At 42.0% G+C, this 27,400-nt stretch overlaps 1 protein-coding gene across 2 annotated transcripts in view; it reads left to right on the forward strand.

Annotated features, from left to right (window-relative positions):
* The window catches only part of SLIT3 (slit guidance ligand 3), a 479,718-nt gene that overhangs the window by 410,482 nt on the left and 41,836 nt on the right, over positions 1 to 27,400 (forward strand). For both annotated transcript variants that reach the window (XM_027682483.1, XM_027682484.1), the window contains 2 exons: positions 14,072 to 14,169; positions 20,012 to 20,151. In XM_027682483.1, coding sequence (XP_027538284.1) covers positions 14,072 to 14,169; positions 20,012 to 20,151 — 238 coding nt within the window. The remainder of the gene's footprint in view (positions 1 to 14,071; positions 14,170 to 20,011; positions 20,152 to 27,400) is intronic.

Below are 27,400 nucleotides of genomic sequence, written 5' to 3' on the forward strand. Positions count from 1 at the left end.
GTTGAAGCAGATGCTCATAAAACATAAAGTAATAAGAATTATTACTTTGGGAAAAAAAGAAGGGCAAAAACCAGACATACATGTGGGAAGTAATCACAAGTATCCATGTGTTACATTTGAGGTAGGATTTAGGAATTAATCGGTCCTGATGATATCACCATTTCCCTTCTCTGTTTGCCTGGGATACATCCCAGAGAAATTGTGGTAGATCCCTGAAACACTGGAAAAGGAAAGATGTAAAGCTCATTTTTTCTTGGCCCCCACACCTAGTACTCAAGAATAATAACAGTTCCCTTAAATAATTGAAAAAGCCATTGGAAATTTCCCATCATTAAAAATCATTCTACCCATTGGCATATCAACCAGCAACTGTTCTGGGATCTTAAAAGACCATATTGTCAGAAGTTCATTTAACTGAAACTACCTGATAACAATCTGTTTATCTCCTCAGGTTAATATAAGAACGGCCATTTTAATTTGATATTTAGCATAAATTATGTTGAATTCAGATGGGAATTTGAAAAGTAAATTATTTCAGAACTAGCAGGAAAATACATGAATCTTTGTGTATGTCTTACTCTGTAGGGCACAAATCATGGAACAGGTACCCAGGCTGTTCAAAGTAAAAATTTGTTAGTTATGAGCATCTTCTTTTTTTGTCCTTAGATTTTCGTTTGGTGGTGGTTGTTTTGGGGTTTTTTTATGATATGTCTTATTCACAAATTCTCTAGTATAGATTCATTTATACTGCTAGAAGTTTATTAAGTTTATATTTATGAAGGGAGGATAAATTATCAAGAATAACCCCCTGGTGATACTGGCACACTGTATTGCGCATTAAACCTCAGGATGCATCGTTTTCCTTGGAAAGGGTTTTGATAAACGCTTGAAGTGACTCAGTTCAGACATCTCAAAGAGCATCCAGCTTTTCTCCTCTCTCAACACGCTTTCTCAGGTGACATCAGTGTGGGAATGAAAAACCCAAAACCACTTGTGAGCTCGTAAGCACCAAGCTGTCAGCCAAGCGTGGCACGGAGCAAACAGACCGAGCATGGCACTTGGAGCAGGGTTTAAAAACACTGCCTGGATAACAGCTCAGGGAGAATTGGTGGAAATTTAATAAGAAAAAAAAAAAAAAGAAAAGAACCGTGTGTCTTTACCACAGGTTTTTGAATCAAAATGAAGTATGACAGGCCCAAATGCAAACCATATGAAAGGAGCACTCTATCTACCACGCAGTTCTCCACCAGAGATTCATGCTAATTCAATAACAATACCTTGCTTCCTTCTCACCAGCCAGCACCAAACAGCTCAATCCATCTGGAAGCTATTTCCCAGACCTTGATAAATTGCCCTAAATCTGCCCTCTCAGCATTTGTTTTTCCTTGTTTGATGTAGATTTTCAAAAAAATCCTGTGTGGAAGAGTGCATCAATAAAGTGAAAAACCCACCCATTTTTTTCAAATGTAAGCTGACGGCTTTATAATGTTCTCTGGGCAGGGACAGAGATTACAAACAGTTTTCTGGGGTTCCTGTGCTCATGCCAGCCTTCAGATAAAACCAGTAGGCCAGCCAGCAGAAAGCCACCTAAGTTTCCAGTTGCCAAAGTGGTGCCTGATGAATCAGGACGTTCTATCAATGAACTGCATTCTCCAAGGCCTGTACTCTGATTTTCGCTGCCACATTGATGATGACTCCACGTCTGACTTTTCATGCTCACAAAAATGTTTTTGCTGTTGAATGTATACCTTTTATGGGGCTTTTAGCAACGTGCAGTGCTGCCCTTGGTGGTCTGAGTAAGCTTAAAAAGTGAGATAAGCCATGGACCACCTGAAATGCGAGGCCAGAGGGCCCCAGTGGTGTCTGATGAGGACAGAAATAGAGATTGCTCGCTCAGGAACGGGCAAGGCTGTCTGATAACAATCTTTGCTGCTGCTCTTCCCTTAAAATGGGTGATGAATGTGTGTGCTGTAGATAAGCCATGGTTGGAACAGTGCTGTTGTGGTTGTTCTTTGGGGAGAAAGCCCCAAAGAGTGGGAACTGGTGGGAAAGTGCCACCTCCAGCAACTGGCAGGATCACGGGCAGGAGCTCCAGGGTGCCACCAGTGCTGGCAGGAGGTGTCTCTTCATGTCATGAAACTTGTGTTTTCATATTAAACACAGGCATAGGTGTAATTATCCAGCAGGCTTTTTTTTTTTTTTTACTCCATAGCATTCTTTGAACGATTATTTAAATAATGTGTGTGGTTTAGATTGTAAAGTGTGATTGCCAGTAGAGAAATGGATCTTTCTTCTGCTGGAAATGCTGCTGGCCACCTGCAGAGCCAGTGTGTGAGTGCAGCTGGGGGCTGGTAAATAGATAACAGCACTGTACCAATCCATTTATCCTGCAGAGTGTGTGGCTTTTAAGTATTCCCATTGATATTGCAAAATTGAGGATATGGGTGTTAGAATTCAACAGAATAATCAAACTTGCAATCAATAAGCCATTGAGAAGGGATTCACTTGAATAGCTGTAGTAAAAACTGAGGTAAGGGAAACCAACACAATGTATTTTGCCATTGCTGCATTCTAAAAATGCCCTTTTGGGGTTTTTTGGCTGATTACTGTGTCTTTTATACATCAGGTTTTTTTCTTAAAACTGAGGTAAAAACAAATGAAGGAGAATAATTTCCTTCTTTCAAACAGAATTATTTGTAGAACTGAGGAAATAGTTTAAATTACATCTTTTTTTTATCTGAAATGAAAGAACATTGCCAACCCAGAACAGGAAACACAGGGCCTGCCTACAGCCTCTGTGATTGCTCAGGTAAAGGAGCCAGAGCTGCTGGGATGCAGGATGTTTGTCAGCTCTGGGTTCTGCTGTTACTGAAAGCTGTCTGAAAGGGAAAGTGAAGATAGGTAAAATTAGCATAGCCCATGTCCCACCCTTCAGGCACCAGCTGCTGATGTGTGCCTGTGGTAGTGTTGCTCACTAGGTTTTATCCAAATCTGTTCACCTCCCTGTTGAGCTCAGCCAGTGTCCCGACTTTTCCAGCAGCACTGCAATATCTGGAGGGTTCAGGCAATTTCACCAATCATCCAGAATGACAGATACAATTGGAAAAATCCTGGGTAAAGCTCCTGGGCTTCAGAGAGACAGCACTCTTTGCAGCCAGACTCTTGTGGTGGGAGGCATTACAGTGAAGCCAGAATGATATTTATTGAGGAAGCTGGCTCCAGAGTTCTGCTAGGAATTTGGCTCTTCCCCCTCTCCACCCTCTAGGCCAGGTTTTCATCCCTGGGAACACAGTTAGAAATTGGGGGTCTCAGAACAGAAAGTCTCTGGGATATGCAGGATTCATGTCTATCCCATGTTGTGCACAGACACAACTGATGTGCCAGCACTCAGAGCAGCTGAGCAGAAGCTGTGGCTGCTGAGCACAGGTTATATCAGTGCTGGGTACAGTCTGTGCCACTGGCAGGGACTTGGTGCTGCACTGACTGTATCATTCCCTCCTGAGGGTGCACATGGCCTTGCCTTTGCTTGGAGCAGGGGCATGAGAAGTTCGTATTTGCGCTTTGCCGTGTCGATGTTCTGTAGCATTGCACAAACAATCTGTCAGTCCTACAACAATGGCAGTTTGAGGAGAATTCAACACAGAACTAAGGTGGTGTGGTGGTGTTTGCTCATCCAGACACTCAGGACAGCTCTCACAGCTCAAGGGTGAGGCAGTGAGGTTGTTGCAATGGGGCAGTTTCTCAGTGATGCTGGTTTGGGTGGGGTTGTGTGGATGTTGTGTGAGCCTGTGCCTACTTTGTTAGGCTGACACTGCGTGCAAATGTAGCTCCATGCTGTTGTTTCTTTGGGTCTGTTAACATATCCATGTAAGTCCCATATAGATAATTCAGTGCACAAATAAATCCCCAGGTTGGAATTGCAAAGGGAGAAGAAATTGGAAGGAACTCTTCACCCAGCCTGCCCTCATCCACATCAGCCAGGAGAGCAAACACTTCTACCCTCATGTGTTGCTCTGCTTTGGCCTCTTTCCTCTCCCAGTGTCAGGATTGGGGGTCAGGCTGTGGAATGTCAGATCAGTGCCAAGTTTTCACATGGAGAAATAAGTGCAGCAAAATGCTGCTCGTGTGAGGTGGTTCTGCCTTGAACTTTCATTCTAATAAATTCTCCTGGAGTGCGTGTTTATGTGATCTGGGGTGTTTTATTTTTGTTTGGTAGTTTTAAGCATACTAAAATTACTTATTAATGAATGTTGAAGAAGAATTTTCTACTCATAGTAAAATAAAAGAGAAAGCCTTTAGGGATGAGAGGTAATGGGTGGCCACATAAAGTGAGTAGACCTATATTTATGTGTGGATTTCTAAGGCAAACACCAGTGTCAGCAGTAGGTGGTTATAATTTCATATAATGCTCCTAGGGCAGAAAAAAAACCTGCAGAAATCACAAGAATTTCCCATGTATGCTTATTCTGTAAAACCTACCATGCATCAGTCAAACTTGTGTTTCTTTCTTTTTGCTCTTTTTGTTTTAGTAGTTCTAAAGAAAATAGAGATTTACATGTAGAAGAGCACAGAAATGAAAGGCTTAGGGAGGGATTACCACCCCAGTTGCTGGCTGAAGGTGTCGAGGCATGAACACACCCACCACAGGCCCTGTAAAAACACACTCACATAGTGTGGCAGGCCCTAATGAGGGCTCTTAACAATAAAGATGGCTCTGAAGACGTATTTCAATTTCTGTCAGGCCAACAAGAAAGCAGATGTTGAGCAGCTTCAGGCATTTGCTGTGTTTGTGCTGTGTCAGAAGTAGCTGAGCAGCTCAGGTGAATGATGAGCTGTACCCACAGGTGGGCACTGTCATGTTCATTTTCTTGCCCGTGTGGATTATTCCCCCTCACTCTGTTTTTACTGCTGTTTTTCTAGACTAGTTCTAAATGCTTCGAGGTGACCTGTCTTCCAATTTTTCTTTTCCCAGGGTAAAGGAGAAGTTTTTATTGGCGTTTAAGCTGAATTTCAAGCTCTTCTTCTTATGTTTGCCTGGTCCTATTACGCTAAACAATAATTTTTCTTCCTCTGTGGTTTGCCTGTAATTCAGGTGATTGGTGGTTGCTATAACTCTGCTTAATCAAGTTCTGTTTAACCAGCTCTTAATTTTCTGCATCCCACCATTTCCGCGTGATTGAGTCGGTTGACATCGTTGGCCACGGCTCAAAATCCTTATTGTTAGATTTCCTTGTGATTGTCTGTCATCTGTCATCCTTGAGGCTTTCTTGGCACTGACTGCACTTGATGATATGGCTTTTTGGGTTTCTTTTGTTGTCCGAGAACACGAGAGTGGAGATTGCCCCTGGGAGGCTGATTGCCTTATTTTCTCCTTTCCTTTGGGGGTGATGGAGTTGGTGAACTTGCTACAAGCAGGCTAAAATGAAAAGAAAACTTCATCATGTGAGAGTAGACTCTCTCTTGTTAATAGAAATGATCTAATGCCAGACTAGCTCGAGAATTAGTAGGTGAGTGAGTAGGGGTGAGTGCACAGGCACTACAGGTAAAGTTGTCCCAAAGCTCTCTGACAGTGTCAGGCTCCAGCTCTGGGCTGGTGCAGGGCAGACCCCTCACCCTGTGGGTCCCCTCCTCGTGCTGCTGAGCACCCCTGAAATAACTGCTGTGTCTGTCTCATTATCATCGTGGGCATGTTTCGTTTCTTTGATAGTCTGAAAAACCTCTGTGCACGTTTGATTCTGAAATCCCTGCTGCCTGCCTGGGTTACCTGTCACTGCCAGCCACTATCAGATGGATGCTAGAAAGGAGTGCTGGTATCTCTGAGCTGGAGGCCTTGTAGGGGAAGCATTGCAGAGCTTCCACGAGCAGAACAGATTATACTGGCATTTTTGCTGATATAACTTGTATTTCAGTGTGAGACCCTTTATCAGCACAGAGCTGTTGCAAACCAAAAGCCCGAATCCTTAACAGACAGGGGTACACCAACAGAAGGATCTTCAAAGGGCTTGTGACTCTTCCAGCATCTTTAGCTCTATTTATTTCAGAAATCTAGTGAGCTCTTTGGAGAGATTTTTTTAATCACATAAGCCCATGTTAGGTTTCCTTGGGTTCCTCCTTGTAGTGTGTCCCTCCTCTCCATATTCATAGTTAATTTAAAATACAACAATTATATTTTATTTCTTAAATGTCATTGATGGTATTTTTGTTTTCTATACAAATGTCCAATCTTTATAACTTTCTCTACTGAGTTCACATTAAAAAGGAGGCGTTGAAAGGGAAAATTTTATCACTGCGACATTTATTTTAAGATGAACAGGCCCCAAAGGTGCTCAAAACACTGTTCTCAATCATGAATCTTGGTTGAAGTAGGGACTACTTATAAAATATTTAGTGTTGGTTTACAGCAAAAATTTGAGTTGGATTTTATATATGGAGTCCACCCAGGACAAAATTAACTATATTCAGTGTCTCTGATTTTCTTCTACATCTTCCAAAACATTCACACAGTGGTCTGCATCAGCCAGTTGTAACCTTGGAAACTCTAGAGCATCTGCCCCATCCAGTTTGGCACCTCCACAGACTCAGTTCAGACATGTGCCATGTGAATTGACTCCGTGATGGATTAATGACATTGATTAAAAGCCCAAAAGACCATTGAAACCCAAAGTGCTTATGTAAGGAGAGGTTTAGAAGGGCAATCAGGATTTATGTGGTAATGAATATAATTACAAAATAAACCTCAGATGTCCACAGAGAATTAAATCCGATACTCATAGGAGAAGAACCAGAGTTTTTAAAAAATAATATGATGAATCCTTGCACTTTGACTTTGACAGACAAATTCCTGATTACTCGCTACAGAGGTAATGGAAGGTGCATTATACCCTGGAGGATCATAAATCTTTCTGATTTAAATAAAATGAGGCCTAAGAGAGCAGGGTTTGCCTAATTTACTATAAATTGACAATTGTGATTTATTAACAAGGACAAGGGAGTCACTAAGAAGTGCTGCTGCCATGACCAATTGTTGTTTAATCAGATGCCAGGTGAACCTAGGCTGGCATAGGAGGTAACTATACAGTGCTGAAGATGGTGGGGTTGTCTGTGTTTTTGCTTCAGACAGTAACACTGGGAAGGTTTGCAGAGGAAGTTAAATCAGCCCTGTGGTGGGAGGGGCAGCACAAGAACAATATCAGAGTATCTTCTTTTCATACCCACCTTCTGTGCCATTTAGCAACTAGGATATCTCATGATGGTTGAGCAGCAGGTGACTTTGTTGTTGTTTTGATGTGTCAGTGTAAGTGCAGCTGTATAAACAAAGATGTACTAAAAAAAAAATAAATCAGATAATTCTAGGTAAATTCAGATTAATGTTAAAACTCTTTTTTCTGAACTAGAATTGGATGAAATTAATTAATTTTTCATGTTAAATTAATTGTATTTTAAGCAGCAACCCTCAGAAGGTACATTTTTACAGAAGGTACATTTTCCTCAGAAGGGATGGGTGACTGAAGAGAAACAGTTAATCCATCCCCCCTGTGGTGCCCTAACCCGAGGTGTGGGTGTCTGTAGCAAGGGCTGTGTTCTGAAGGAGGAGTCACAGATTTTTGTGAACAACAGATGATCAAAATCTTTCAACTTCCACCTGGCAATCTAAAAGCAATCTGATCCAAAATTACTGTGATATTATCCAAGCCTTGCCAAATAATTTGTATATATCCCTAAGCAGATGGGTCTCATGTACACCCTGCCAGCTCTTCTCGTCGTTTGACCTTGCCAATGAGCTTCATCTTTTCCAAATTGAGGTTTAGCCATTATGTCTATGGCAAGACAGAGCATAAACAAGGAAACATTATCACCTGGACCTACTGAAGAGCTTCAGACTACTGTATATAGATATCGGGGTGTCAGCTGTTCTACATATCTCTTAAAATCAGGAAATCAGTTTCAAATGGCTCCAGTGGTAAAATAACAGTAATTCCAAATACTGTATTCTTTAGCCCTTCCTGCAAAATAATTTAATTTTATATTTCAAAATTAGTTTCATTCTTCACTTGGTTTGCAATATCTCTGACTATTTGGTAGCCAAGTATTCCCCTCCCAAAGCTGTGTTTGCTGAGGTGTCCATCAAGTCCTTCATGCTGCAGTCAGCTCAACGTGCCATGCCAGCTTTCAAACCTTCCTTTAAGATTTGCATGTAAAACTTCTCCTTTTCATGATCCCATTATAGCAAATACTGTGTTCCTTTGCCTTGAAAGGCTCTGAAATACACAACTGGGAATAGAACTGGAGAGAATTTTTCCTAACAAATTTGTAGCTTAGTGTATTGGCTTTGAGGCTGAATTCATAGCATTGTGTTTCCTTGGTCAGTTGTGCAAAATTATTCTTGTTTTTTATTTGTATTTATGGCTGCTAAATGTACTTATCACAGGGGAAACTGCTGAATACCTCATGCTTATTTCCTACCTTAACTCTGCTGGAGTTGAAGTTTATGTGATAAAGCTTTGTTTGTGAGGTATCTCCTTCCCTTCCTGGCCTGGAAAATTTCAGTTTACTCTCCAATTTTGAGTTTCTTTGACAGAGGGATAAAGTTTTCAAATGGTGAAAGAAGACACTTCTAAAAATGCCATTAGAAATTAGCATCAGTTTATACCCTATTGGGTAGCTGTATGGCATAACTTTTGAAAAACCTTTGATCACAGTTCTCACTTTACTGAGCATGAAAGAAGTAAAACTGAAAAAAAAAATCAAAATTTCAAACTGAATTTTTTTTCTGTGCTGAGTGTCCATGTCTTTTGTTATTTATGGGGTTTTTTTCCCCCTCTCCTCTCATCCCATCTCATCTCATTCTTTTATATGAAGAATCAGGAATCATGAGCTGTTTACACACCATGTTTAGCCCTTCACTCTGCTGTTGGACCTGTGCAGGTCTAATATATGAGCAGGTCCCACTGGCACATGCAGATGTGTTTGTAACACTCGAGTGTGTGTGTATCTGTGTACACCAGAATAGTTCAGAAAAACTGATGAAATACTTGCCAAGCTCTGTGGAAGCAGAGCAGAGCTCTACATAGTGGCTTCAAATGTCCATTTATTCTCATTTCACAAGATTAGGAGGTTGAAGTTTTAAAGCTGTAAATTTGAACAACATTCCTGAATATGCTCATGGAACACGTTGTACTTCTCACTTCTCATTCTGTGAATTTTCCTTCCAGCCTATCACGAAGTGGAAGATTTACTAAACTTTTTCCTTTAATGTAATGATTTCTTATTAACTTCTGACCAGGACACCCATAAGACAAGTGTTTCAAAGCTTGTGAGACTGAGAGTTGGATGTGGATGCATTACTCCCACTATTAGGAATGTAAAGGACAGAGTGTGCAGTGCAGGATCTTTGTAGCTGGTAATTTTGTCTGTTTACCCTAAAAGCTTTAGCTCTATTTAGACCCTGATAATTAAGTTGTTTATGAAAACTTCCTAGTTCTTAATTTAAAGTCTCTATCAACTATATTTGTCTTCATCTAGTATTTTTACTAAACACATGAACGCTCCCATCTGTTCTCCACATATACCATCTAAATAAAATTTATTATGAACACATTGTATGCTGTTAACAACTCGAATAAACTTTGGTATTTCTTTTGTATAGCTCATTTTTCCAGCATGCTGGGAAACACTGTAGTCATTGAACAGGGCTGTAATTAGCTGGAAAGAGGTCTCCCTATTCACAAACCATTGAAGTTGGACAGACTTCTGCCTGTCTGCAGGTGTCTTCCTCACTGCCTGGATCACGTTTCTCCTGCAGTCAGCAGTGATGGTTTTATACACCAGGAGGTTTCAACCTTCTGCCTGTGGTGAGCTCTGTGCTGCTGCCTCTTAACTGTGCCCACTGCTGTTAGAAACGGGTGAAGGATTACGTTAAGATGGACAGAGTTCAAATCTCTGCCACGTGAACGTGGATGAAGCTCTCAGTCTCCACAGACAATACTAATTAGTGAAAATTAATTTTAAAAATATCATTGCAGTGGTTGATACAGTGTCAAAGCAAATGAGTGCTTTTTTAACTGCATTATCCCTTATTCTTCCTGCTGGGGTCCTTATTAGTTTTTTGCTACTTGTTCTTGGGTGTTTTACTGATTATGGTGTAAAGTTCCCAGTATTGGATACTTGTAAAGGCTGGAATTTGGCACGGCAGTGCTGAGGAACAGCTTGTAGATACACTAATGCCCAGTACGGGTAATTTCAAACAAAGAACTGACACTTTATAAGTCTGGTGGATAGTTCTGTTCTCATTCACTGAAATATGGAGCTGGAAAAAGTCTGGACCAGCTGAGGTACTTCAGCTTTAAAAAGACAGCTGGACTCTGAACATATATGTCTTCTAATAAGTTGCAGAAATTTCCTGTTTCAACGCCTGAACTGTTTCTCTTCCACAGAAAATGAGAAAAAAATATATAGAAGTGTTTTGGATCTGATGCCTTCCTATCACACTAGACAAAAATTTATTGCATCCTAAAAAAGCTCTAGAAGTAAAATATGGCACACAGAGGGACCTTCATCCTCTTTCTGTGAATTGCTGAGACAGTCCTATCTTTTTGCCTGTCCTTGAAACAAAGTCTGCACCTCTTTTTCTGATTCAGACTTCATTAAGGGGCTCTTTAGTCTTGAAGCAAATAGACAATATTCTCCTTTGTAACAATAGTTATTTCCAAGTAATGTAATTCAAGGAGTATTTCCCAACTCACAGATAAATTAATTTTAGTGATGCTTGACAGCAATTCCATTTTTCCAGTAAGAACAGTCTTACTGTAAATTGAGACTAGAGAATTGCATTATTCATTTGAAAGATGTTTCTAGAATGTCTTTAGGCTCTTCTGGGTAGGAACAGTCTCATATAGAAATAAAATGGCCTTGCTTTGCTGTAGATTTATTAGTACCACTATTTTCTGCAGCTTCTCTCCTTTCAGAATTCTTTGTTTTCATAGCCTTCTGTGTTTGGGAAGTTGTACTTGTTTTGTGGGATCACAATGTGCTATTGATAAAGTCAACTCAGAGAAGATAATCCTTGGAGAAGGATTAAGTGTTGTTTTCCCATTTATTACAATGAGTAAACTGAGTTAGAGAGTCTCTAATTTTCCTAAAGCCACATAGCAACTTAGTGTTGCAATTAAGTCTGGTTCAGCAGCAGATACTGATGGGTTTCCATGCTGCCTGAGGCCCAAGAAGCCGATAATTCAGCCATGTTCAGTACAGGAATGAGAGCTGAGTCTGTCATGCAAAATTTCATGTGCCAGTGTGAGAGACTCGCTCTCATTTTAACATTTATCTTTATTAAATTTTTACAAGAATATTCAAATTAATATAAGGAATTACAGTAGAACTGATGGGACTGTTTTACATGGTGTTCAACTGAGACAAAAACTTTCAGAAAAAACAAATGCTTGCTTCTTGCTATGCTTGGCTGCTAAGGGATTAATATTTTAGTGATACAGGGATGAAGAATTAATATGAAACAGAAGTAACTGATGTCAGAGACAGGGACACAGGAAAATTGTAATAACCAACATCTTCCAGCTACACTACAATAAGGTGGTAAAGAGCCAGGATTCACAAGACAGATGGACAAAAGAGGGGCAGTGCTGGAGAAAGGTGGGAGCAGAGCAGTGTTGGTGCTGCATGGCTCCCGTCCACACAGCGCTGCGGGGCCACATGGTGCCAAAATAAAACCTGCAGGAGCTTCCCTCGGCGCCTTCCCAGTTCTTCCCTGAGACATTTGGGGACTCAGGATCTCAAATGGAGAAGGACAGGCTGTTTGGCAAAGGCAGCATGGATGAAGCAGAAAGCCTTTGTGCCAGGGCTTGGGTGAGGTCCTCACGTGCTGCCTGCACTGCTGTGCTGGGCACGAACTCACAGCCAGGCAGGGGGGTGGCCAGGTCTTTCTGTTGTTCTTTGGAAATGCTTCTCTTTTGATTCAGCTCTGGAAAAGGCTGTCCCTCTTTCCTTGTGTTGGCAGGAATTTTTAAAATGCAAAGCTGCTTCTCCTCGCTCTGGGGAATGCTGGAGACAGAGCCTCAGGAAATACAGCACTGTTAACAAAGCTCCTCTGTGGTGTTGGATGAAAGTATAATATAACATGTAAAGTGTAATATGTATTGTGCTGAATCCGTGGGCTGAGGCCAACGGTGTGAGGTTCAATAAGGTGAAGTGCTGACTCCTGCACTTGGGTCACAACAACCTCCTGCAGCTCTACAGGCTGGGAAAAGAGTGGCTGGAGAGATGCCTGGGGGGAAGAGACCTGGGGGTGCTGGTCAGCAGTAGCTGAACATGAGCCAGGGAGTGCCCAGGTGGGCAAGAAGGCCAAGGGCACCTGGCCTGTGTCAGGAGTAGCGTGGCCAGCAGGACCAGGGCAGTGATGACTATCCCTCTTCACTGGGCACTGCTGAGGACCTGCAAATCCTGTGGTCAGTTCTGGGCCCCTCACTACAGGGAGGGCACTGAGGTGCTGGAGCGTGTCCTGAGAAGGGCAGAGTTGCTGGGGGAGGGTCTGGAGAGTCAGGGATATGAGGAGCAGCTGAGGGAGCTGGGGGGGCTCAGCCTGCAGAAAAGGAGGCTCAGGGGGGACCTTCTCGCTCCCTGAAACTCTCTGACAGGAGGGGGGGTCGGGCTCCGCTCCCAGGGAACAAGGGACAGGACAAGGGGAAATGGCCTCAAATTGTGCCAGGGGAGGTTCAGGTTTGGGATCAGGAAGAATTTCTTCACTGAAAGGGTGGTCAGGCATTGGAATGGGCTGCCCAGAGAGGTGATAGAGTCCTCATCCCTGGAGGTGTCCAAGGAATGACTGGACATGGCACTCACTGCTCTGGGCTGGCTGACAAGGCAGTGATCAGTCAAAGGTTGGGCTCAATAATCTTAGAGGTCTTTTCCAGCCTAAATGATTCTGACTATAGTGTTCAGCACTACTAATACACAAATACTGCAACTCTACACATTGATGTCACAGGCTGGGATCTGCCTACTTTGTTTAGCAACTTAGAAATCACTGGTACTCCTCTTAAGTACAAGGCAAAGAATGGTTTTAAAGCAAGACAAAAACCCCCAACAATCCGGATTGAACTAATGTATTTCCCAGGATATTTTTCTCACCTTGACTGCAGTCATCTACCAGCTTTCCAGCAGATGAGCTGGCAGAGGGCTGCTGATAACAGCATCTTTGGTAGGAAGAGTAGAGCCATCTCTTAACTTCTTGTGATTGCACAGATCTCTTAAGTATTGAGACTTTCAGGTGGCTTTACTCCACCCTACTCTGTGACTAACTGAAAAGCAAGACCAAAATTTTTGATGTATTTGCCAATTTTACAAAGAGCATGTTCTAATCAGCAGAATACAATGATCAGAGACATATGTCTGTGCCTTGAAGGGCCAATAAAAAGCAGAGGAGGTTGCTCAAGCTGGTGAGGCTCAGCTGGAACTGATGTATGTTTTAATGCAACCTTTAAGAAGGGAACTGATTCAATGATGATATCTCAAACAGGATTTGGTGTGTTCTGTGCAGTAATTCAAAGTCAGCTCCCATGACATAAAGGAACTTTCCCCTGTGGGTTCTGACAACTCTCAGTAATGAGCACAGTGTGCTGCTGCAGTGTTTAACTGAGCACTTGGTAAATGCAGCTGATGAGTGCTGACTCCACATGGGCTTGTGCTGTGTGTGGCCTCCTGCTTACCTTTGGTTGTGATTCTTTCTTTTCATTGTAACTAACATTGAAGTGTGTTAGAGTAATGGTGAAACCAGCTGTTTCCTTAAAACAGCCTAATGAAAGAGTTCATTGAAATCTTGAAACTGAAATGATACCAAGATACCCACCAGTCCCCTTGGTCAGAACACTTGCCCTGCCCAAATTCTCCCTGAAATGATGAATATGTCTGATCATCAATAAAGAACATTAGGTGACATGATGGGTCTGAAGACCACAGACCTCCTGTAAGTGGTGCCATGAGTAGAGTGAGGGAGGAAGAGACATTGATTCAGATGGCATGACTCCTTCTAACCTTGTTTCTTTTGAATTTTCCCAAATAGGGTCGAGACTGCAGTGTGCCCATTAATTCTTGCATTCAAAACCCATGTCAGAATGGAGGGACCTGCCACCTCACCGAGGCAAATAAAGATGGATTCAGGTAGTAGCACAAATTTCATTTAAAATGAGATGATAAAATTAAATGTGTTTCTACTTTGCATTACTGAGCTGTAAGGGCTACTTCATAGAAACTGCTGCATGTGACACATATTTGTATTACAGAATAATTGATCTGATTTCATTGGTGTGACATATCATTTCCTGTGAAACCTCCTTATTTCTTCATAATGGAATATACACTTAAGAGCTGTTTTGAGCAGTCTCCCTGATCTGCATTGTGTTATCTGTATCCTAATTTTCCTTGGGGCATTTCAATCCCACATCTAGCTGTTTTGGTATTTGTAAAGTGAGCATCTGTTGCTTGACAACCTGACGCAAAATGTTTTCATAACTGAAGAATCTTGTAGACAAACAGGCTTTAAAGAAACAATTAAAAAGCATAGGGAGATTGCCACATCTTGAGTGTTGTGCCTGCAGGAGAACAACCTCTGTGGCTGGATATTGCAGATTTTAGTTTGCCTGGTTAAGAAAGTTGTAACATAGGCGGGGATACTCCAAGAGAAGTGCAGAAATTTTCATGAGGTAGCTGGGAGATCTGTGGTGCTACAGGCACTGTTTCACAACTGAAAACATGCAAGTTTGAGGTTTGGTCACTGGTTGTCATTAAAGTTGATAGAGAATTTCTTTGTAAAGAAGAGCTGCTGAAATTTTCATAGATTTGGTCCTCAGCATTTATGGTGTTTCTTGCAAAACAAGAAGCAGAAAATGGAAGAAATGTGCCAAAGCTCCTCTGTCTCTGTGTGTGGTTGTGCTGCCTGACAGACTCCAAAGATTTTGGTGAAACCACTGCTCTGATCTAATGTACCTCCTCTTGATTCAATTTTAGCAGGTCCAGCAATTTTTGGAGTAAAAGTTCAGGTTTAGTTTCTGCTTGAGAGAAATAAAGGTCTGGTGGTCTTCAGTTCCAGTTCCTTTTCTAGTCACCCTCATGTAATAATGTTTAGATAGCTTTTATCAACTTGTGCCAAAGCAAAATTGGACCATATTAGAATATCTGGGTTTTGTCACTCAGTACTCATTTTTCAAAAATACAACTGATACTAAAAATGCAATAGTAAAACATTTTAAAATATCCATAATATGAGAATGAAAGGCTCCAGTTTATATTTTGGATTGGGTTTTTCTTTAGCATTTTTATTTTGTCCCGTGGTAGAAAATAAAAAGGTTTGAATGACCTGAAATAAAAGCTACTTCTGAATTTTTCTCATGAAGAATTATACAATTTCAGAGGCTTTGCCTCAGTTCCAAATGAGCATTGTTTTTGAGATCCTTTATAAAACTGCAGGGGTGGTTTTGTTGCTTAACAACATTCAAGGCTTTTTAGGGAAGGTTTCTGCTTTTATAGTTATTTATATAGTTTCAGTTGGTCTAATAAAAGACACATAAAACCGTATCTCATCAAAATCTTGCTGCATAAAATTGAATGTTCAGCATAGCTCTGTTTTCTCCTTGTTTTTAATTCAGTCAGTCTATAGCCTCTGTGGGTCTGGAGGACTGGGGAGCTTTGGCTGTGGAGAAATGTGGTGTGGGCATGGAACAGTCGGGTGACAGGGAAGAAAAAGAAACATTTTGAGATTGAATTTGGTTGGTTGGGTTGGGGTTTTTTGGTGGGCAATCTCTCCAGTGGATGGCAGCAGTCAGAGTTACATTCACGTAAATTGTGTTCATCAAGATGGGAAAGCGTTGCCTTAGATTACAGGCTGTGAGGAAGCGGATGTCAAAAACATTTTCATGAGAGGCCTCCTTGGATTTTTTTTGTTGTGTGGCCTGTAAAAGAAATTATATCTTCTGTATATTCTCTTCTCTAGGGAAATATATTCATACACAAGCCCTGCTGCCAAACTTGTCAAATCTTTACTCTTGTAAAAAGGAAACTTAAGCCAAAGCTTTCTCCCTATGAAATGCCAAGCAGTTTAACTCTCAAGTTTCTGTAGCCTTAGACAAAAAGCCACCATTTTAAATAATGCTGAGGTGGTGATGTTCCCCCAAAGACAGGAAACTCTTAGTTTTGGCTGAGATTCCAGCCTGTCTCGCCCGCTGTGCCTGGTGCCCACAAGGGCTCACAGCAGCAGGGGATTGAGGCGCTCAGGTTTGCTGGAACAGCAGATCCTGGAGGGACAGCAAAGGGCAAAGGTTCAGCTGGAGTTATTCCATCCTCTTTTATCCTTGTACTTTTCCAAACCTGAGTAATTTCAAATTCTCTTTCTTCAAGTAGGCACGAACTCTTTGCTAAGTAACAGATAAGTGACACCGTGTGGCTCAGAGGACTGGAGACATCAAGCTCTTCCTCCCTTTGAATTGTTCTAATCTAATCTATGTCTTCCCTGACAAAAGGTTGCCAAAAAAGAGTTGCTTGTTGAGACTGATAAAAAAGATGGTCAGTCAGACATGTCCCGGTGGTTTAGCATTCCTGGGAGCGAGGCTTTGGCAGGAGGCAGAGCTGTCAGCTCTGCTTCACTTAGCCACAGGCAGCAGCTGATCTCCGATAACCTGCGGTGCTGGGAAACAACTGCTCTGGGTTATTTTAACTTTTCTCCACATAAAACCTCCCTCCGTTTCCCAGATCGGGGGAGGGGTTTTTTTAGCTTTTTCCACAAACTTAAAGTTCCCTCATAAATGTAAAATCCTGGAACTGATTAACTGCCTAGTGTTAATTCTGCCTAGTTCAAGGAAAAACATTGCACTTCCAGACTTGCAGGCTACTCCATTGGGATATAGACATAAAAAGCTTCTTTACCAAAAAATTGTAATAGTCCTGAAAGAATTTACTATCTCTGTTTAAAAGCTGATTTTTTTTTGAAACTTGATACACTGTATGTATATATATATTTAATAAACAGATGTTAAATGATTTCATTAGAGTTTATTAAAAAAAATTGAATATAGTAAACTTACAAAATTGCCAACTTAAAAAAAACTTACAAAATACTTCAGCTCCAAAAGTTTACCCCAAAAATGTTGTCATTAAGTTTTGTGTTCCCTTGCACCTTCATGAGGATAGTGGGATTTTATTTTGGGGTTTTTTTTTGGAGGGGCAAAACACACCAGTCCCTAAACAGGAGGAACAGGGAATCTGAACCTTTATGTGATAACAGCATCTTAGAACAGCAGTTCTTTCCTGCATGGCTCCATTATTTCCAAGGTCCACATGAAATGCTGTCTCACAGGGATTCACTGTTGAGTCACTACAAAGTTTTCATCATTGTCCCTGGAATTCATTTTCTCTCTCGGTCAGCTGGAACCCAAGTTTGATGACCTTCCAGTCACTCAGCAGACTTCATTTTTCTTCTAAGCTTTTTCTGGGAGAATACATACAAGCAGTCCCAAACTGCAACTCTTTCAACATGTGGTTCAGCCCGAGTCCCAAGTGGTGTGTTTTATCTTTTAATTTCAGGCCTCATATCTGGAACGTTTGAATGCAAATCAAAATAAAGAATCACACGTAAGCAATAATGTAAAGACTCCCTGTAATACATAAGGACCAGTAGCCAAATGCCATCAATTATTCTGACATTTCCCTGAGTATGGAATGTGTCCTAATATTGAACAATTGTATATTAACAATCCCATATGAATTGTTACTAATGGTAACTCCACTGAGTTGAACCATTACTGTGATAGTATTTAATAATGTCATTTTTAATTGCATACATCCAAGCTGTCCCAATCCTTTTGTGGAAGGAGAATGGTGTTATATTCATACAAAATTCACCAGCACAAAGCCACTGCTGTTGCTTTTCTTTAAATGGAGAGAAAAATTTCTGCTCCCAAACAGAGACCTTGTCTTCCAATTGCAGCCTGGAGCATATTTTTATGGTTGAGTTATAAACCCCTGAAAATGGGGTTTTGTAATCAAAAAGGGAGACATGATGAATGTCTCACTGTATTTAATTAGATGTTTTTAACCCCCTCCCTGACATTTGCCACAAAAGATGGTATGCCAGCTCTTCTTTCTTATCTGCCTCCTGTGATCCTCTGGACCATTGCAGGGTCAGCAAGAGGACATGTTTTATTAGCAATAATGAGCTTGAGACAGGAAAAGAAAATATTCCTTATTGATTTATTGTGTCCTAAATTGGATTTATTTGAGCAGTTTGGTTTTGGTTATTCATGGTGAAGGTTTTCTAACTCTCACGACCTGTGGATGGTCCCTGCAGAGCTGAATGAAGGTGACTGTGCCTGTGCCTGGTATCCCTGTTCTCTACCTGTCTGGGAGACCTTACTGTTGTGGTGGCTCAAGACACATTCCCTTCCCACTTTTTTTCCCCTCTTTGTTGTTCCCTTCTGAGGATGCACATCATGAAGAATCTAACCTAATCCTCAGGGTCCAGCCTAGGACTGCTGAGGGTGGATGGAAAACTCTTTGCCATCCCTCCCATGGGAATCCCTGTGCTCTGCTCCGTGTGTGGCAGGCAGGAGGAAGGGAAGGCAATGTCACACTCAGAGCAGCCAGCCCAAAAGCCATGCAGCTTTCTTCACAGATTCTGAAGATCTATTTCTCCAGGGCATTCCCCATCCCAACCCCGTGACACCTCCATAAAGCAGGATAACCACCCCATGTCCACGTTGTCCATCTGAGCTGAAAAAGGTCCCCTGCAGTTGTGTCTGCACTAGCAATTCTCCTGGTTTCTGAAAGCAGTGGATGGCCATTAGTGTGACTGCTTTGGTGCTTTCTGGTTTTCATCCTCATCCATCAGCAGTGCTTTACATTTGTTCAGTTCCTTTTCTGCCACCAGAGCTTGCATGGGAGAGGAAATGAACAGTTGAGTGAATGTGTAGTTTGGACTGGGACTCAAAAAAACCCTTTCTGTGACTAGTGAGTGAACAGCAATGCTGGCACTTCAAAACTGACACTTCAAATACCATTGCTGGCTTCTTATAAGCCACTGAAATGACCAGAGCACTTAAAACATGTTTTTAGACTCTCTTTTTTGAAACTCTGGCCTCAACCTCTTCATCACTTACAGACAGTTTAAAATATAAAGCTTCTGTTTGTAACCATAGTTTCTAGATCTAGAGAGGAAAGGAAATGGAGATTGAAAAAACGTCAAGTCATTCTTCAACCATTTAGTTTGTTACACTCCTCCTAGGGACCATACATCACAGTCTTGTGAGATAAAATATTTAGTGCAATTATTCTTCACTGGTGTCCACATCCTCACAGAACCATTACCAGCTCTGCCACGGTCTGTGTTTTAGTTGAATTGTCTGGGCATCATCAGCCCTTCTACAAACAGATGTTGGAGGAGCTGCAGAAGTACTGAAACCTGACTGCACTTGTAAAAGCAATCATTCCCAAGCATTTCTTGTTTGGACAAGTGACAGAGTGGTAATGAGAAGAAAATGCTCATGTCTGTAAACTCAATTCAAGTTGTTCTTTGAAGACAGCGAGCTACCTAAAAGCTGCCAAGCTGCCCTGAGATTGTGCAGTCCTCAGTAGGAAAGTGTCCACGTTCCCATAAAACCATTAACAGAGAAGCCAAGGATTTGAATATTGTGATGAGTGTTTACTCCCCTGCCCTGGAGTTGCTTACTTCATTTCAGAGCTAGAGTTACCAGTGAAGAAGGCAAAGGGAGCACGGAAGAGCCTGACTCCTACTGATGCTTTTTATGTCTCATGTAAATGATTTCACGACCCCATGAACCATCAGACTGCATCCTTCCCCAAACACATAGGGTTAAAATGCCCTGGACGTCACAGCAGCAGCAAATTTGGCTCCAACAATTCACTTCTCTATGTTTTAATTTCAGTTTTATGCCTCAAATCTCCTGCTCCTTCAGATCCATGCTAACATTTATTAATTTTTTTTCTTTCTCTAAAGCTGCTCTTGTCTACTTGGGTATGAGGGGGAGAGGTGTGAAATAAACCCAGATGACTGCGAGGATAATGACTGTGAGAATAACTCTACGTGTGTGGATGGGATCAACAACTATGTTTGTCTCTGCCCTCCTAATTACACAGGTAAGAAACGGCCACAACAAAAGAGCAAGAATCCATGAGAAGTGTCTGATGGGAAGGGTCCAAATGCATGTTTATTTTGTGTATGAGCCTATAATTAACCAAAAATCTAGTCCCATTTTAAGGCAACCTGGATTTCTTCCTGGAGAGATGTTAGTTCTGTTAATATTGCAATACGTGTGCTCACAAATATGGCAGCTTTTCTGAGTCAGAATACTGATGCCTCATTTGTAAAATACATTAAAAAATAGTGTTTAGGGTGTTAGATAAGTCTGTACCTCAGCATACAAACTCTCTAAATGTATTTCAGAAATATTCCCAGTTCTGAGCTGAGTCTGATATACACCTGTTCTGGAAAATCTTGGCTTTTAGAGCATGGCTTTCCCCTGAGGTCTCACAGGTCTGCATTTATTTAAAAAAAAAAAAAAGAGCCTGACGATGTGCTGCTTAAATTCATTATGTCCGTTTCACCAGTGGAGAAGCAAAGGTTGTGTGAGAAGCTGTGGGCTCAGGTGTGGACTTCAGTGTGCACCCCTGGCAGGTGACAGAGTCCTCTGCCGAGCCCATGGCCACAGAGGTTGGAGACTGAGTTAGAAATGGGCTTAGTTTTTCCAGCGTCCATCCTGCATTTCGGATAAATTCCTTCCTAAACCTTCTGTGAGAGCAGAAACCCTCTTAACTGGAATCTAAAAATGCTTTTTCTCAAGTCGTTCTGGAACGGACTAATTCACATGGTGTTAGCCCAGCCTTCCTGGCTCAGCATGGAGGGGTGAGGAAACACCTGCAACAGTTCCTACTTCCAGCCTTTGAAATGGGTTTATTACCTTCAGAGCATGGAGAAGTAATGAAGGGCTTCTTGTACACTGGAATATATTACATGTCAGGGGATTTAATGAGGATCAAGCTTGAGTGGCTGAGTAAAGCAGGAGGAAAGCTTCTAGAATTTCCAAACTCTTAAAATACTTTTTGTGGCTGATACAAAGGAGGCCCATGTAAATCTTCAGCTGAGAAAAGCCTTATGACTTGAATGTACGTTTATTGGAGCTCTAAAATGATATTTCTGCCAAAAACTAAAAAACTTAAGCTTAGCAAAGAGTTTTGCTTGTAGTATGTTGAGCCCACTGTGCTTATTTGTGCACTATTTTTGTCAGCTACTCTTGGGTGGTTTCAAAGAGGACTCAATACAAAGAGGCAGAGTTTTTACATTTACAAGTGGAAATATATTTGCCAAGCCAAGAAAACATATCTCTAGTAAGGAACTGAATCCAGCATGTATGCAAATGTGCTTTCCTTTCCACAGGATTATTGCAGAATTTTTTTTTTTTTTTTCAGATTAAAATAGGTAGGAAAGAAGTAGATTGGGATGTTTTCTCAGATGACCATCTGGATAAGGGCCAGAGAACTCGTGTGATACTTCAGAATCAGTTTGGAAATATTTTTAATCATCTTCCAGTGGTTTTTTTGGTTGTTTTTTTTTTTTCCACCTGAATTTTGTCTGTGCTGTGACTATGCTCATTAGCAGGAGTTTGTGACATACCAGGCCCATCTTGCCATGTGGGATCACACACAACTGTTTATGCCACACAATAAGCATTTGCACACATAAGCACCTGCTAACAGTGCAGGCAGTAAGTTTGACTACAATTGAAACAAAATGAATTTTTGAAGAAAAGAAGGAAATACTCCTGGAAAATATAATGTGAATCATAAGTGAAAAAGGTTGCAAAAATAGGGGTGTTGCTTAAAACAGAATCCGAAGGGTTCCAATAGTTCGTGTTGCTTAAAATAGGAAGAGTTTAGTGAACTGTGACACAAGAATTGCCTTCACCTGCTTTCCCTCCATTTTGGAGGGGGATATTTCATCCAACCTGATCAGTCAGCTGGAAGGACTGACTGCAGTGCAGCTGCCTGGGCTGAAACAGCCCTCGGAGCTACACCTGCCCTTGGAGCACAAAGGGAGCGAGCAGCATGAAATGGCTGGAAGAACTGAAGCCATCAGCCAAACACGAGTACATACGAGCCAAGCAAACCTGAGCTGTGGTTTTGAGGGTCCTCTAAGAGCTGAATCCAAACATGAGAGACTGGAAATCATGTGGAGTTGCTCAGCTGACTGAGCAGCAGCTGAGGAAATGCCATGGAAGCACAGAGGCAAGTCATGGAGACACACTTGGGAAGGGTTTGTGTGCCTGACCTGGAAAGAGGGGGATCTGTTGACCAAAGAGTTTGACTGAAGTCTGCTGTGACATCCAGGGCATCTCTGTGTATGTTCTCTTTAGATAAAACTTTTTATACTGAAGGAATATCATTATCTATTAAAAAAAAAAAAGTAAGTGCAGGTGACTTCAGTTCTGCACAGGAATGTTAGGAATGTTAGGAATAGAAAAGCTTTGTATGGATTTGATCTCTATTTGAAGGAACAAAGAATGGATGGCAGAGAGTACTGTCCAGGGAAGCTGCTTTCCTGTGAAGTAGCTTGGGGGACAATGGGCTCTCAATGTGGGACTTTGCCTAAAAGGGCACAGACATCCTTAGGCAGGGTGTATCCAGTGGGACAGAAAATATAGGTAATATCCCTTTGTCTTGTGCCCAAATATTATACTTAGTTCTGTCGATAACAAAGAGTAGGTAGACAGAGCAAGTTTTTCTTTTCTCACCAACACTTGTATGGAGAACAGAAATTTCTTTAAAAGGGTCACTGGCTGGGCTTTGTGGCTGAACAAATCCAGACCATACATTTTTATCAATGTAATTATGCAACAGTTGTTGGTTCTGGGTACAAATGGGATTTCTCAGCAGGTGCTGAAGTTAAACCCCACGTTAATTCAAGAGTGGTGTGTTTTACACTGGAGCATTTCTGTACTGATCCTCTGGGGATGTTTGCAGTAACATGCAGGCTGTTGGTTAGAGGTGCCCAGCTCAGTTAGTGCAGATTCCTGCTTTTTTCAGCTGGAGAGGCAGGCAGGCTCTGGCAGCACTGCCAGGCAGGTACCCTGAATCCCTCATCATTCCTGTGGGCTTGGATGCCACAATTCTGGTAAGACTCCAGTGATATTTCAGTAAACGCTGCATGTGTGGAACAAATGTATGTTGTAATAGGACAAATAGCCTGACTACAGGGAGGAGGAAGATCCAAGAGCGTGTGTGTATGTGTGTTGTTCTGTAAGAAATAGTTCGGGTCCCCCTTGGTTTAGTTGAGTAATGGTTAAATCACGATAGTAAATCTTACGTTCCTAAATGAAATGCAAATTAAAAATGTGCGTGTTGAAAATTTTGACTGTTGACAGAGTCGCAGTATCCAGGCTTTGGCTTTTTCCATACCTTAGTATTTTCCTGCTCCATGTTCTGTCTGTCTAGTTTTACTCATTATAGCCTTTTTAGGAAACAGTATCCCAAATTATGATGCATGAATTTTGCTTTCACTGGTTGGAATAATGAAGGCCAAAAATCTTTCTTCAATTAATAACATTTTGCAGTGTTTTCCTTTAAAATTCTTTGACAGTCTTTCTCCCCTCTCGAAGTAGATGAAAAATGCCCAATTTGTTAAGTGACTGCTGAGGAGAGAATTTCCCACACTCCAGCCCCATTTCACTTTCATTTAAAAAAAAAGAAAAAACCCACACCAAAAAGCAACCCACGCTCACACAATAACCTCCTTCCTAGTTCTTTTCCATCTACTAGCTTCAAAACAATGTGGAAATACAAATGGATTCTATGAAGTAGTAATTCAAGTTAAAGAAGACAAAACTGAGAGGAGGGGAGGCAGAGAGCTGAATACCATAAAAACATTCCAGCCTCTACCTGCACCACCAGGTTTCCTCACCATTCCCAAAGTCAATATTTTCAGTGTTTGTTGCCTGTATTTCAATAACCAAACCAACACTCATGCTGTGTGGTAGAGTCCTGATGGCTTTTATTGTCAGCTGATGTCTTATTTTTCTTCTGTCCAGCTGGTTATTTTAATCCTGAAGCTAAATTACAAACATGTATTTCTTTCAGGATAATCATGCACCCAAAATCCAGGCAGCTCTGAGCAGTGTAGGCTGGTTTATAACCCATTTGTACCCTGTAAGGAGCTCCTCCTTACAGCTTTGTAGGTTTTCCTCTCCTTAAAAAAGAGACAATAATATATAGGAACATCAAAAGAGAAAGCTATGAATTAGATAAGCCACCCCAGTTCTTTTCCTTTTTGTATTTTTCTAATTTCTGCCTCATACATATGTTCTGCTCTCTCCCTGGCTTTAGAGTTATAAATGTAGGGTGAAATTCATAGAGCTTTTCCCTTCCACTTCTTTTTCTTATTCACTACTGTCACAGACCTCCTGGAGAGCCATCACTGTTTTGCTCATAGTCCTAGATTCAAATACAGCATCTCTTAACCTCCAAAGAGATCCTCTCCTCAGCCTCATTTTCCTCTGGGTATCCAAGTGAAGAGGGGTCCAAACATATATAAAGGAACAAATGGGCTGCACCAAACATGTACTGTGTGCTTTGAATGGTTTTATGCTTTACCTGCTAGTTTATTTGGGATTTTTCCTTCCTCCTATCTGATTTTAGCCACAAGCAGAAATATGTAGCACTTCTACACAAAAAAATTCCCCCAAGAAATATAATCCTACTTTCTAAGGATCCTAAAAAACTTCAACAAATACCCACCCCTCTTTGTTCTGAAACCTAAAAAATAATAATTAGTGGCTTCTACTGCTTAAAATAGGTCTTTTCTAAAATACACAGAGAGGGGAGGGGAGCAAGTGTTTTAAAATAGTTTGTTTCCCTGGGAAAAAGCTGCAAGCAGTTTGTATCACAGAAAAAATATATATCTCTCAAAATAAATAAATTTTTAAAAAAAGCTAAAAACTATTTCTGGTTTGATGTCTTTGGAAGAGAAGGCTAAGATCTGTTTTACCTTAGGGGACCTTGTGGTGTCCTGTGGTAGATGGTATCAGATTTTTGCAGCTCTGCTGTTTTTAGACAGAGCAGAATTCCCTGTTAGTGATTATGGGCCCTTTTCCTGGTTTATCCCGTTGTGGTGACACTGCCTGGCCAGAGCCAAGCACCCAGACCAGCCAAACAACCCTAGGGAAAGTAGCTGTGGGGTGGCTGCCCCTGTGCTGCAGCTCTCCCACCATGACCATTGTGAGGTGATGTGACACCACCCCCAAGACAGGCACCAGTGAGAGATGGACAGGGCTGAGGTGGATCATGGCACTGCAGCTGCTTTTTCCACCCTGTGAGTTTTTAACTGCATGTTTGATAGAGAAACAGGAAGGTTTGAGGTAGTGTGGTTCAGCCACAAGGATATGGACTGCCTAATAAACACTGAAGGCTTAAACAAGTACCTAACTATCAGGTTCTTTTAAATTTTGGAACCTTAGCTATAACTTCCCAGAGACAAACAGTGAAAATTGTGGTCACAGTTTGGTCTGTTTTCTTCCTTTTATTTGAAGGAGTGCTGCCTTACATGGAAGTGTCTCAGTTTTAGTTACTTGGCAAATATGAAGTGTGTTTGCTGTCTGTGCAGAACATAAAAAGGCACCCACACTCCCCAGTTGTGTAACTAGGAATGAGAAGTGCTGGAAGAGTTGGAAGGTTTTGGCTTTGTTCAAGAGCCTAAGCCCATTTCCAGCCCTGTTTTTTTAGAAGAGAACCACATGTCATTGCTATCAGATTGGAGTATCTTATCTCATCTACTGGGACTAAAGGAGGAAATAGCACAGTAACTGGCAGAGCTGCAGCCTGTCTTCAGCCTCAGTATGGGTGTCCTGTTATGTTGGAGTGCTCCAGCTCCAGGATTTCCTCTGGTCAAATTCCCATCTGTAAAATGTAAAGTGTCATGTTTGTGGAACAAGATATACCAGAGAATTTCTCTTTGTTCATCAGGAAACAGTGTATCTATAAGAAAATGGAATGTCAGCTACTGCTGTCCTGAAGGATGGGTGGGATGAAATCATCCTCAAATGGGATGTACAATTCATTAAATCCAGTCTGTGAAGAAGCACAGTGGGAAAGAAGCAAATCTTTCTGCATATGAAGTGCTCTGCAGAGACCTCCCTTGGTTCAAGGACCATGTTGGGTTCACGTGGCAAGGTTTTGGTAGCAGGGGAGGAGGGAGGCTGTAGGGGTGGCTTCTGTGAGAAGAGATCAGGAGCTGCTCCCCTCTCAGACCTGCCACTGCCCAAAGCTGAGTCCATCAACAATGCTGGTGAAAAAATGTGAGAGAAGCAACCATGGAAACACCAAGGCCAGTGACAAAGAGGAGGGAAGGCTCCCATGAAGACCACAGTGAGGCAGGCTGTGCCCCTGCAGCCCAGGGAGAACCCATAGAATCATAGAATCAGGCAGGTTGGAAGGGAGATCATCAAGTCCAACCCTTGGTCCACTACCACCATGGTTACTAGACCATGGCACTGATGCCACATCCAGTCTCATCTTAAAAACCTGCAGGGATGGAGAATCCACCCCCTCCCTGGGCAGCCCATTCCAATGCCTGATTACCCTCTCTGGAAAGAATTTCTTCCTAATATCCAACCTAAACCTCCCCTGGCAGAGCTGAAGACTGAGCCCTCTTGTCTTACTGACAGTTGCCTGGGAGAAGAGAACAACCCCCACCTGGCTCCCTCCTCCTGTCAGGGAGTTGTAGAGAGTGAGGAGGTCTCCCCTGAGCATCCTCTTCTCCAGGCTGAACAGCCCCAGCTCCCTCAGCCTCTCCTCACAGGACTTGTGCTCCAGTCCCCTCACCAGCCTTGTTTCTCTTCTCTGGACCTGCTCCAGCACCTCAATATCTTTCCTGAAGCAGGCTCCTGGCAGGAGCTGCAGCCCATGGAGAGAAGGAGCCCAGGCAGGCGCAGGTTTTCTGGCAGGAACTGTGTCACTGCAGTCTGCTCCTGAAAAACTGTATCCCACAGAAGGGACCCACAGTGGAGCAGTTCTTGAAGAACTGCAGCCTGAGGGAAGGACCCACGTTGGAGAAGGTCATGAAGGACTGTGTCCCATGGGATTTAGCCCATGCTGGAGCAGGGGAACAGCATGAGGAGGAAGGAGTGGCAGAGACAAAGTGTTTTGAACAGACCACAACCCCACAACATTCCCCATCCCCATGTTCAGACTATATGAATCTACAGTGTGTCCAGTGTCCTCTCTGCCAGCTCTGGAAGGACATCTCAGCTAACGTGTGACATCTCAGGTGTGACTGCACTAGACTGTGTGAATAACTGAATCAATCCCTTACAGATTCCAGACATATAAAGAAATACAG

The sequence above is a fragment of the Neopelma chrysocephalum genome, unplaced genomic scaffold (assembly GCF_003984885.1).
Source record: "Neopelma chrysocephalum unplaced genomic scaffold, ASM398488v2 Primary Assembly neopelma1_63, whole genome shotgun sequence".
In the NCBI taxonomy this organism is placed as follows: domain Eukaryota; kingdom Metazoa; phylum Chordata; class Aves; order Passeriformes; family Pipridae; genus Neopelma; species Neopelma chrysocephalum.